This window comes from Balaenoptera ricei, chromosome 12, assembly GCF_028023285.1.
Source record: "Balaenoptera ricei isolate mBalRic1 chromosome 12, mBalRic1.hap2, whole genome shotgun sequence".
NCBI classification, from domain to species: domain Eukaryota; kingdom Metazoa; phylum Chordata; class Mammalia; order Artiodactyla; family Balaenopteridae; genus Balaenoptera; species Balaenoptera ricei.
The window spans coordinates 1,398,784-1,411,774 of record NC_082650.1 but is presented as its reverse complement, the minus strand read 5'-3'; the positions used below and the strand labels follow the sequence as shown (position 1 = coordinate 1,411,774).

Below are 12,991 nucleotides of genomic sequence, written 5' to 3'. Positions count from 1 at the left end.
GTGACTTTTAAACAGATAGATGGGACAGCCCTTTAGCCTCTGTTCCCTTGGACCATCATGAATTTGTTTAAAGAAGATCTACTTCCTTCCACATGGCCCTAAAATGTAAAATGTAATTGCATTTCTCCCATAAGAGAAACTGAATTCCCCACACGGAGCCAGGTTTACCAAATAAAATTGCATAAGTGAACGGTTCTAACTTCAGCCAGGATGTTTATATAAACAAACACGGAATCTCTTCTGACTTGGCAATGATATCTGCCATATTTTACAACATTCTCAGCAAATTTTAAGAGGTGGTTGACTTAATCAATACTACCTTGCTTATGATGAGCCTTCAAATATGATGTAAAATCCTCAAAAGGGCCATTTCAAGAATTTTCCAGAACTATTTCTATAGATACAGTATGTTCTTGGATAGAGCATGGAAAGCATTTTGTGCCCAGATAATCACACCATAAATTCTGTTCACTAGTAAAGCTTCTGAAAAAGGGCCAAGTGCACAGGAAAGTAAGCAGCGTGTCTCCAGGAGAGCTTCCTGGAGCAGGCCCCGCCATCAGCTGAGCCGCCTGCATGTGGAACTCCAGTTAGGGACGGACCAGCTACTCTGAGGGTTTCAAAAGACAGGACCCAGTTGCCTCTGAAAACGTGTAGCTCAGCCTCCATCCTCCTTAGGTTGCCCGCATGATCTAAAGTAACGAACTGGTCACTTCAGAAAGAAACATGAGTCATTGTCATTTTGATTCCAAGCCAGTTTCCTAGTCACAGTTGGAGCGAAAGCCTCGTTAAATTAACCCTGTAACACAGGGGTCGGTTTGATTTATATATCTACCTATTTGCTGAGCAAAATCTAGAGTACATAGAAGAGTACAGAACTTATAGGAAACAGTATGAAATTTTTAAAAAATTGGGTGGTGCTGTTATAAGAAATGCAACACCATTCATTTTCTGTGTGTATTAGAGATGAACCGTGTATTAGAAATCCCCTACACGGGTACCCTGTTAGCACCCAGAGCAGTGCCTGGTGCAGTATTTGTTGAGTGCACCGATCAATGCAGTATGACTACTGATGGAAACGAAATGCCCGATCCTGATGTTGGACTGATGTGGAATCGTAACTTTGCTATTTAAAATTCTTAACTTGCAGACTGCCCCCACCCCCCAAAAAATGATCCACTCCCGGAAATTAAAGCCACGGGGAATGTAATGGAATTACGTGGATGCCTCGGAGAGCGGAGGGCAGCTCAGACAGCTCAGGGCCCCGGAGTGGGCTCGGGACCTGGTCCCTGGTCCACACGCTCACAGACCACATGCCTTCCTAAAGGGGGCGGAAGCTGAGGGTGCAGGGCTGTCTCTGTAGCAGCGACCAGGGCCCTCGCTGTTAGGAACAGAACCGCGTGCCGTGGTTCAAGGGCCATTTCTTCCGTCTCCTCTCGTGTTCATTAAACAATGTAGAATGACTGTGAGATTTGAACCACCCTGGGCTTTGAGATTATCCTACAAGACGTCGGTCTGGACACACGGCAATACAGCTTCCACCCTCCTCGTCCATTTTCAGGAGGCTGAGGTCAGCCAAGGAGGAAGCACTGTGAGTGTCTTCTGAGTCGGAGCGAGGGGAGAATCCCAGGTGCCCCGTACCTTTGTGTTCTTCCAGGACGTGCGCAGGGACGCCATGCTCACACAATAGCAGCATCCGGTAACACAGTCAGGAGATGAACTGGTCACAGCGTTAAACGTACATGTGACTGTCCTCAGATTGTAAATGGAATTACTAAAGGGAATGGATTACTAAATGGATTGTAAAGGGAAAGAAAATCTAGGTGGTTTTGTAACGATTAATGTCATGACTATGAGTTATCTCAAACCAGATTGATTGAGTGCCTGTGATATGCCAGGCATTTTTAAAAAAAATTATTTTCAGGCATTTTTTAAGTGCTGGAAAAATAATGAAAATGCGAGCTAACCTTTATGAAACAGGGTTTCTGTGACACACTGCATATGGAACCTCCTTCACCTGGTCACCTGAGTTGTCACGTGAGTCAGGTGCCTAACTCCCAGGTACCACGCCCCCATCACCAGCCACGGCAGCACTGACACACAATGCTGTGTCACACGCTTTCCCAGCTTTCGGGGGTTCCCCACCTGTGCGGTGTCACATCTACCGTCATGACCTCCCTGCAAACTGTAGTTAGTTCGTTTCAAAGCAGGCTGAAACATAATTTATGCAACATTACTTTCTAAGCAGGAAATTGCTCTAAAGATTTTATTTAAAATATATTCGTCCAATATGTTGGCTGTTTTCTTTTCCCTTTTACAGAGAAATAGGAAAACAAAAGAATCTTTAGATCCCAAAAGACAGCTCAGGTGAGGGAGAGCCTTTTCTGAGGTGGCCCTGGGTCCGAGGGGGAGAGGTCTCGTGGTGGGCTGTTTGTTCGTGATGGCTCTGATTCGGTGCAGAGGCCAAGCCCAGAGAAACCCCGCTGCAAGGGTGGAAACTGGAAACAAGCGCCCACATTGGAATTCTTTAACACGAGTGAGGAGGAGGTTGGTTCGCTGCTGTGAATTTTTAATGCCATGTCTTCGGGCTGGAAGGATGCAGAACAGGAACATTTGGAATATTCTGTGCCCAGTGTTTTCTGGATTATATTTTAAAGCTCATGTGAATCTCTAGTGAGGGATAAAGTGTTCTTCACCTTTTATTTGACTCAAATTCATTACCGTCTGAGGATCACTGAGTAGCTTGGACTCGTTGATTTGGTTCTAAGGCATTCTCGGTCTATGAGTAGCTTGGACTCGTTGATATGGTTCTAAGGCATTCTCGGTCTATGAGTAGCTTGGACTCGTTGATTTGGTTCTAAGGCATTCTCAGTCTGTTTGGGGCAGAACGTGGATCTAAGTTAGCTCATGTCCAAACGCAAAAAAGAAACGGAATTTACTAACATACAAAGACATAAGCCTTTATACATGGAAATACCCGGTCCTGGCATTTTTTAAAGTTATCGCTTAGTTTTCCTGTGGATGAGCTTCAGAGCTTACCCCTGCACACAGCTTTAAAACAAAGTCCCTCATCTCTTCTTCTTGACTAATTTCCAGAAACGCAGCCTGTTTTGGAAATACTGCAGCTGGGATTTCCAGACTCAGCCTCAGTTGGCCCTCGGGGCGAGTGGGGGGCTGCTCTTCCAGGACCCTCCTGGGGGGCGTGGGTAGTGGTGTCAGCATGTGGGGGCTGCAGCGGGAGGGGCCGCGAGGACTTGCTGGGACTGGACCATGTGCCCACCGGCCCGGGGAACCAGAGCAGAGGACCGCGGCCGTCCCTGGGGCCTGGGTCCCGCCTGTGGCCTCCGGGGGTCCACGGGGCGTCAGATCCACCTGTGGACGCGGACCGCCCGCCATGACCCTCCTCGCCGGCCCCTCCGTTTGCTGTTGAGTCTCATCCCCCATCGGCTCCCTGGGTGACCAGCCACGGGCTCACGCGTGTCTCCTTCTCACTGCAGCGTCCTCGTGTGACCAGGAGCAGCAGTCGGCCCTAGAGGAGGCCAGGCAGCCCAAGAACGACAACGTGGTCATCCCCGAGTGCGCCCACGGCGGCCTCTACAAGCCGGTGCAGTGCCACCCCTCCACGGGCTACTGCTGGTGCGTCCTGGTGGACACCGGCCGCCCCATCCCGGGCACGTCCACCAGGTGAGGCTCCGTGGGGCCGGAGACCCCGGAACGCAGAGCCCCCGTGGTTCCCACCGCCGCAGATGCGACGCCCGTGCCCCGGACCTCGCCCCGCTTCTCAGTGTGGTGTTAACGCCTGTGCCCGCGGGAGCCCGTCTCCCTGACGTCACCAGGAGCTGGCGATGCCAGCGACGGCACGAGGGTGGTGAAGACAGACCTTTTAGGCAATTTTGCTCCTATCCGTATTCATGCAGGCTGGAATTTCGAAAAATGGCTCTGGTGTCCAGGCTGGGGTGGGCACCTAGAATGTTATCATCTATCACCTCAGCTTCTTTTGTCCCCGGTGTTGGCAAAGGGAACCTCGCATTTCACAGGAACCGATTGCCCAGGACGGCTCTCTGTAGTCCAGAGATACCTGTCTCCTGAAATTACCACTGAAAAAGAAAGAGAGTGCTGAGGTCAGGGGCAACAGTAGTTACTCAGGGTCTGAAATACAAACCGACCCATTCATTCATGTTTTGCGCGAGTCTGAGCCAAGCAGGTCATTTTATAATAGCACCAGGAGAAGACCTGATATTTGTTCCTGGAAATAGAGTGAACAAGTAAGGATGTTTTTGCGGCTCTTGGTCGTATGAATTGACCTTTGGTTTTTCATAGATTGGTATAAAAGTAGTTTACAGGTAAAGGACACTAGTACCCCTCCCGGCTGATCCAGCTTAAGCCCTGGTTCCCTCCGCAGCGCTGAGGCGTGAGCACCTTGATGCTTCCCCCAATTTCTCAAGGGTGACCATGGTGCGTGTAGAAGGGGAAATGCACCCGTGTAGATTCCGGGAGCTGGAGGGACAGGCAACCAGCTGACTTTTCCTCGTGAGAGAGTCCAGCCGCACCTGGAGCCCCATCTGGCTCATGCGGGAGACCAGGCTCCCTGGGGACGGGAACCCCAGGCCCCGGCCGCCCTGGACACGTGGCCTACCCTGCACACAGGCGACCCCGATGGGGTGTCCAGGCCAGAGGCTGAGGTTCCCCCTGCGGGTGGTCGTAGGAGATTGTTTCAAACATAAAGAGAACATAAATCTCCCCCAGGTTTTGTGTGAGAAATTGCTCTTCTCGCTCCTGAACGCGTCTGTAGGCAGGGAGTGCTCATTTCTAAGAAACCTTTCTTGGGAAATGACATTTCCATTACTTCAGACTCAGGCTTGTGGACTGTGTCTCTCAGTCGGGCTGTTTGTTCCCCAGGCCCAGCTGCAGGGGCGCTAAGAACGATCTCGTAGCTCCGGCCAGCAAAAGTCCTGACGCTGTCAGAGCCAGGCCTCCGCAGACGGGCTCAGAGGCTGAGATCAGCTTTATCACGCTGTCCCTGTAGAACCTGTAAACGTTTTTATCTCACAGTCAGACGAGAAACACAAGAAGCCCCCCTCCCTCCTGTCCGTCCTGATTTCATTCTGCCCAGACGTTTGTGGAACAGAGTACCAAGTTCTCATTTTCCCTATTCTTTGTACAGGAGGGAGGGACTCCCCCTTCTTTGACTTTCAAGAAACAGACTTAAGTTAGACCCAGGGGGGGAGACCCCTCAGACTCGAGCTGTGCTTTCCTCTCGTTCGTTCATTCCTCTGTTCATCCTCTCCGTTGCTGACTGTCAAGACCCCGACACCGTCAGAACTGAGGCTAGTAGCGAGGGCGGTGTCAGAACCCGCACGTTGCCCACAGGGCTCCGTCCGTCGAGGCCAAGCTGTCCTTAGGGCCCACCGGTCTGAAACGTGACCGCTCCCAGCGCTCTCGGGGACAGCGGCTCCGATTATCTCCGCAGTTAAAGGACGTGATTTTCAGGAGCCGTTTTTGTTCTCTCTGCTCTGCGTCTTCAGCGCACCAGCCTGCTCTGGCCTCATTCCTGTCCTGGCTTCTAGAAGCATCACACAGCCGTGACAACATAATGTGGCTCTTCTGACAGCAGGAAAGGCCTTCCCCATGGACCCGCGGTGGGCCTCCCCTCACTCTAACTGGCCAGAATGTCACCCTCTGACCAGGCTACCGCCCGTCAGGGAGGGCCCTGGGCCCCATCGCTCAGCACCCAGGCATGGACGGGGCCACCCCCTGGGCCCCCGAGGCCACGCAGAGCAGGTTCTACGTGCGACGGAGTTTAGCACAGAAAGGATGCGATCTCTTAAAGCTCCGAGAAACACCCCTCCCTGTCACCCAGAGGTTCACTTTTTGTTCACTCAACGTTTGAAACCCCTCAGTGTTGCAGGCACCGCTCTAGGGGCTGGGGGAGGCAGGGAGCACAACGGACACGGCCCTGTGCCTGCTTGGAGCTTACGTTCCCGTGGGGGGAGGGACGATGAGCAAAACGCATACGCAGATAAGCTGAATGTGAGTTAACACGCCGGCCTGTGGTAGCTGCACTGGAGGGCAGTGTACAGGAAATAGGGGCCCGAGGGGGGCAACTTCAGCGGGACGGCCGGGGGCTCCCAAAGTGCTGAGGTTGGATTCCGGTCCAGAAGAATCTGGGGAGCAAGCCGATGATGTCTGCGGGGGGCAGTCCAGACGGAGGGGGGGATGTGGCCCCCCGACAGCGTAGGTCCCAGAGCCAGAATCTAGTTACGCTTTGACCAAAAGGGAGGATGTATCGATTAGGAAGCTCTTCACTTCTAGTAGTGGTAAATCTGACAAATAGGCATGGACAGGGAGGGACTATGTAATCTAAAGAAGAGGTGCAGAGATGGAAGAAGTTCCCTTTCAGTGGGTGCTATGACTTGGTGATGTCACTGAGGACATAGAGTCTCCCAGGTCTTTCCTCTGACATCCTCAGTGTGTTGCCTTTGCCCTTGGACAGACTCCCCTCATGGTCACAAGATGGCTTCAGGGATCCGGGCATCTCATGCAGACACCACATGCTCAGAGGACACACAGCCCATCTCTCTCTTTCTCAGGAACCAAACAACCTTTCCTAAAAGTCCCCTAGCAGACTTAAGTCATGGATTATTGGCCGTAATTGGATCATATGACTACAGCTGAACCCATCACTGGCAAGAAAAATGGAATTGGTTTAAACAGATTTCTACATGGATACTGGGAAATCAGTCAAAATCATCAAGTTTAAGGCATATCTTATGAGATGCTGGCCAGCTTCACCAGCCCTCACTTACCCCTGCTTCTACTGTGACTGAGTAGCAATGTCACAGAAAGTCTCCTGCATTATTGTTTAAATACTTTCTGGTGCATAAATGCTATTTTCTTGCAATTTTTCTTAAATAAGCCATTCCAGGGAGGTACTTTATAGTTTTGATTTATATTTGGGTAGACAGTTCAAGTTTCCCTCCACCCCCCAATCGTTCTTTATATTTTCTGACGGGGAAGAATAATTTAAAAATCCGAGAACAGTAAGATGACATAAATATAAAATGCATTCTCATTATAAGCTAGTCCTCCTTTCCTTGTGTCATCATGAAACGTAATTACAAAGCACACATTTTGTTACAGGCTTGTGCCAAAGACAATAAACACACAGAGGCAGAGAGCAGCTACGGGGCAGAATTTCTAGGTGGGATGGTCGTCAGGTAGAAACATGAGTTGGACCGGGCTGATGCATCTGCTGGTCTCCCTGCCTTTTTGAGTCAAAACTGACATCTTGGCCGAGGTGTTCAGAGCCCCTGCAGGCCGGAGGCCAGGCCACGCGTGGTGGGACAGGACCTGGGAGGAAGGGGGCAGGTTCCAGTCTGGTCGCTGATTAATAGAGGGGAGAGCTGGCGTGAGCTGTCGTGTTCAGCTTGGATCAGGCTGACTGCCAGCTACTACATTAGCGCCCAGAACGGAGGGATTTCTCTTTCACTTTCTTGATGGCCAGTGAGGGTTTGTCCACCTGCCGTCAGGCTGCAGGCTGCTCTGACCTGGCACGAGGACCCCGTTCCCAGCCTCTGGAGCCCACGTGGCTTGCTGGCCGTGTGAGCATGAAATCGAATTTCTCCCTGGCAGAGAGCCTGGTATCTGATGGGCAACCAGACGATTAAGAGATGTGCTTTCTTATCTTATACAAATAAGTTAAACACTATTGAAAAGGATGCTGACAGATGTCAACACAATTTAAATGGCGTTATCTTCAAAGGCACTGATTCTATTTGTTGAGATTGTCATTTCCGCAAGTCACAGTATTCTTTACAAGGAGCAGAATGCTGTCATTTAAACATACATTTTTGTATCAGCATCAGCGCTGGGATTCTTGAGGCATCTACCGCCCAAACCATGAAGATCATGCAGTAAGGTTAATTTCCAGGCGGCTTCGAAGTTAAAGCTTCAGAATGGGGTTGGCAGTTTTGCGGTTTCTTATCACCACATGGGGGATACCGGCGTTGACTCCGAGCCTTTGACAGGCTGTACACAGAGTTCATACTAACGGTCCAACCTCTTAACACGACAGAACAGCCGGCGGCTGACATCCTCACAGATCAAACACCCCAGGAATGGCTGGGCCGTTCGGCCTCCCCGGGAGCCCCATCCCTAGTTGTGCCTGCTTGGTTAGGAGCTGGGACTTTGCTTGTTCTTTCACAGCTCACATTTCACGGGCTGCTGGCTGTGAAGGTGTCAGCTGTAGCGTGGGTACCATTTCCAACCTCCCCAGCCCCACGGATGCTGATCTAGAGTCTGAAACAAGGATTTTTCAGTCTTGAGCACGTGCTCAGTTTCCCCAGATTTAACAAGCGTGAGTAACAACGAGCTCTTAGCCATCTCTCCGTTACCTGGCTTCTTTCCCGAATGTTCCCCTAGGGAATTTCTGGCTCCTTACCTACCTGCCTCAGTCCCAGGTGGGAGAGGAGACACCAGGTGGGGAACAGGTCCCTTCAGCCCCGTTCATTCCTGTGACCGTGGTTCCAATGCCATCTGCACTGAACCCCACTGCATTCAAAAGGATATGAGTTAATGGCTTTTGGTGAAAATGTGATCGCTTAACTGTTAGCCAGAGTGTGTCGGGGACTCTTTAATTTCAAAAACAACATTTCAAAAAGGCATATTAAGTTTGTGTGAGTGGGGTGTTAAGTTTTCTGGTATCAAAGAGGCTATTCAGGGTGTGAGGGGCTGGAGGAGCTCGTGGTGCCCTGGCTGTGTTTCAGCTGCGCTGGACCCGACCCTCCAAGACCGGCCCCGGCTCCCCGGGCGCCAGGGAGGGACGCTGAGAAAGGATCCCTTCAGCGGGAAATTTCATTCTTTTATTTTCTAGGGTGGGAAAACAAGAAATAATGAAAAATAAGAATCAGGAGTGATCCCTGTGAAGTAAACATGATCTCGTATCTCTTTCTGAGAGAGTGAAAAGGAAACGGGCAGCAAGAGAGGGTGAGGCCTCAAGGGGACTTTGTTCACATCCTGAGAATCAGCAGCCCCTGGACCTGACCGTCCCTCCTGCGCCCACGCCGACTGGCTCTGACTGTCGTTCGCGTTTTCCAAGAATCTTTCCTGACCCCTGAGACTGCATTAAGAGCCCTAAGGGCAGGTTCTCACAGCTGCCAGGCACGCTACCGAATCGTCGGTGTCCCCGTAAGACGGGGCGGTTCCCCAGGTGATGTGCGTCTCCCTGTGTCTCCCACCAAAGGGGCAGGTGCTGGGAGTCTCTCCACGTATCCCACCCAAGGGGCTTTATAAAGAGCCTTGAAGGAGGCTCCGCTGGGCAAGCTGCCCACCTGGGCCTGGACCTGGAGCCCAGCCGTCAGATCCATCCAGAATCACTGTCAATACTGGTATCCCCGAAGTGCCCGCTGCCCGAAGTGAAGTAGCCGGCAGGCACCCCGGGTCCCGCCTGCTCAGATACCGAGGGCCACCCTGCTCCTGTTGACTCCGTGGGCCCAGAACATACACGTTATTCTTTGAACCCTGAGACAACCTTTTGTAGCTTCGGGAGTTAGATTTTGAATTCGTTGGTCTTTGAGTAATGTATCAGTCTAGAGCTCTGAGGTCCTCTCTGAGACTTTGCACTCTTTCCCGGGGGCTGTGCCCCCTGCCCTCGCTTAGTGCTTGTGCTTGCATTTCCCCCTCCTCAGCCCCTCCCCACCCTGAACCGTACCAAAATCCCGTCCTAGGCAGGGGCGTTCGGCAGCCACTCTACAGGTTGTGCTTCAGAAACTGGATGGAGAGACAGAGCCCTGTGCGTCATGCTTCTTCCTACTGACTGTGAAGAATATACTAAATTGCCACAAAGGTCACCAACGGTCATACATCCCGAGCACTGTAACGTGAGGATGAGACGCCCAATGTGTCCCGGGGACCAAGGAAGCCTGTGGTGTGAACACCCGGGTACGGAAGGCAGCCCCCATCTCAGTGTCTCAAACTGGCTCTTTTCTCTTTCCTTCCCCTCCTCGTAGGTACGAACAGCCGAAATGTGACAACACGGCCAGGGCTCATCCGACCAAAACAAGGGATTTGTACAAGGGCCGCCAGCTCCAAGGTGAGTAGAACGACGGGTTCGGTCGGATGCGCCAGCTGCCACTTCGAGTTTTCTTGCAGATTTAGGATGAGGAAGGATCTCAAGCGAATTTAGTTGCAAAGAATGATTTCAAATGAACAGAGGCGGTGAGTTTAACCTTATGATTATTAAAAATACATTCCCAGAAATGTTTGATGGATGTTCTCTTTCATCAAAAAGCCCATAAGTGTTTGTGATACACCAAGAATGATGATTTCAACAATTAAACCTCAAGCCCCGCCTGGACCCAGCGTCTTCCAGGAATTCATGTGCGATTGAACTTGGTCGTGTGGCGTGAGCCCCGCGCCGGCCGACCCCCGCCGGGTTGCAGTTATCTGATGAGATCGCAGAGTTAGAGACAGGACTTCTGCATCATGGCAGTTTCAGCGGCGTCGGTGGGGCTGCAAAGCTGGATGCTATTTTGCTTCATTTCCATCCTCGTTTTTTCCTTTAAATGCCTCCAGATTGTGTACATGTACCCACAGCCTCAGAGACCAGGAAAACCATTCTCTAACGTCTTTCTTCTAGCGCGAGTGTTGGATCTTGGTCTTACACAGAGTCTGGATAATTTCCTGTTTAGAAAAATTCTGTGGTCCTTGCATGATTTGTACTGTCATCGATAAAGAGGGTTTTACACTCCGAAAGGTAAAGATGTTTCTCTGCTGTGAGCAGAGGTAGAGAAGACTAGAGGGTCACCCGTCCACCTCCGTATCCCTCCAGCCATACCTGGAACGAAGGCACTGGACACAGAGGGAGGGGAGAAGGCAGGACCTGGTCCAGGGGCGGGGGGAGCAAAGCACAGCCGTGCCCAGACCACTCCGCTGTCCCATGCTTATCCTGAGACATTTGTCGTGGGTCTTCCGCTGTTTCCCCTCTCCACGCCTTCCTTTCGATGCAGGTGGTGGAATCTCTGACATTATTATTATCATCGCACGATGTCTGTCTGTGTGCATGGTCAGTGGGGTTTATGTTCATGAATCAGGCTGCTTTCTGGATCCTGGAGCTCCCCGAATGGTGTCGTCCAATCAGAAGGGCGCTCTCTCCCTCCCTTATCTGGGACAATCTCTTGCTTCTGAAGTCAGGTTTTAACACCGGTGGACAATAGCTTTCTTAACAGGAAATAATGAATTTAGCATATGCTTGGTCCATGGAAAGACCCCAGTGAATGTTTGCTCCTTTTAGCTAGTCTTAACCGTGCCGCAGAAACTTCAGGCAATCTGTTCTTTGTCTCTGACGTTCCAAGACTCTCGATTTTTTTTTTTTTTTTAAGATTTTTTTGATGTGGACCATTTTTAAAGTCTTTATTGAATTTGTTACACTATTGCTTCTGTTTTATGTTTTGGTTTTTTGGCCACGAGGCATGTGGGATCTTAGCTCCCCGACCAGGGATTGAACCCGCACCCCCTGCATTGGAAGGCGAAGTCAACCACTGTTCCCTCAACTTTTTTTTTTTTGATAATCCAAAACTGCATTCCTTCTAAGTTGAGCTGCATGTGGTTTTTGCACATATAATATGAATGTCATTAATGAATGTGCGGTCAAGCTCTGCCCTTCACTGGTTAGAGATGCTACGACAGACAGAACACAACCCCTCCCATCTCCTCTTGGTGGGTGCGCTTGGCTAGGAAGGAATCTGCGTTCATGGTGGAATCCAGTACATGGAACCCTGCGCTGGGACTCTGGATTTAAAGGCTGGAGTGGTCATTCATCTTCTGAGAAGTGCTGATCCTGGATATTGAGAAGTACCATGTGACATCATTCCTGGCTCGTCTGGGAGTCAGATGGGCCATTTAGAGACAGAGCATCTAGCACTTCAGGGAAAACCATGTGAAGAGGTGCCCATCAGAGCTACAGAAACCACACCCCGTAGGAGAGGAGGTCGGTTAGGCTGTGAGCACAAAGGTGCCCTTTCCTTCCCCCACCTTCAGTGAAGCCCAAGTCCCCAAGCATGAAAACTATTTTACACAAACTTGGTAAAGGTCAGCTCATTTTGCAATTATAGATGTTTGGGAGTGTACTGTTCATGACCACTTAATCATTTTGCTTCTCTGGAGATAATTATCCTTATTAGGGAAAAACAAATAGGTCTTAAAATAACTCCCGGATCAAGGCTGTTCTTGTGGAGAGGAGAAAACAATTTCCAGAATAATACAGGACCGTGGTGGGTAGGCAGACACTTGTTAAGTCACATGCCAATGCATTTTCTTCTAAAAAGGGATGGTTTTCATTTTAAGCAGTTTTTCTAAGTTTCGGCCAATAAGGGTCCTTTATTTTTCAAGCCAGGCTGATAATATCCTCACACACAATTCACGTTTTAGGGGCTTTGTTGACTGCCAAATATTTATTTACATGCTGTGTAGGAGCGTACGCAGATTTCCCGGCTCACACTAAAATGATCATTTAATCTTCGGAGGCCAGTGCTTCAGCCTATGGAGAGATCAGGCTCCAGCCTGAGGGGTCACTTCCTGAGAATTGGGTCATGATTTTGGCTCTCGAAGATTCTTCTTTTCTTCTGTAACTTTCCTCATACGACTGTCATACCATCTTGAGAGAAGTCAAAAACCAGCGTGAGGGAAGTTTTTAAAAAAAGGCATTAGACCACACCTTTCTCCCTCTACAAACCTGCCCTGCCTCATTTTGCGCTGGCATCTCTTAATCTCGGTGGCTTTTGGACCAACCTATCTGCCCTGCTCGCTGGCCTGCCCGTCACTTCCTTCATCCCCTTCCGCCTTCCCCTGTCTCTGCTGAAGGCCTCCTCACAGCTACGGGGAGTCTCCGTCGCCAGGATCTTGCCCCTCACCCCCTTCTGCACCTTCCCCGGTCCTCCGTGCGTCCTGCGGGACCCGGCTTCTCGGGGAGGCTCGCCCTGGCTGACGCCAGCCGTGT

At 50.7% G+C, this 12,991-nt stretch overlaps 1 protein-coding gene across 2 annotated transcripts in view; it reads left to right on the top strand.

Annotated features, from left to right (window-relative positions):
• Positions 1–12,991, top strand: part of SMOC2 (SPARC related modular calcium binding 2) — a 156,331-nt gene that overhangs the window by 102,232 nt on the left and 41,108 nt on the right. For both annotated transcript variants that reach the window (XM_059941848.1, XM_059941847.1), the window contains exons 8-9: positions 3,495–3,681; positions 10,005–10,087. In XM_059941848.1, the coding sequence (XP_059797831.1) occupies positions 3,495–3,681; positions 10,005–10,087 (270 nt within the window). The remainder of the gene's footprint in view (positions 1–3,494; positions 3,682–10,004; positions 10,088–12,991) is intronic.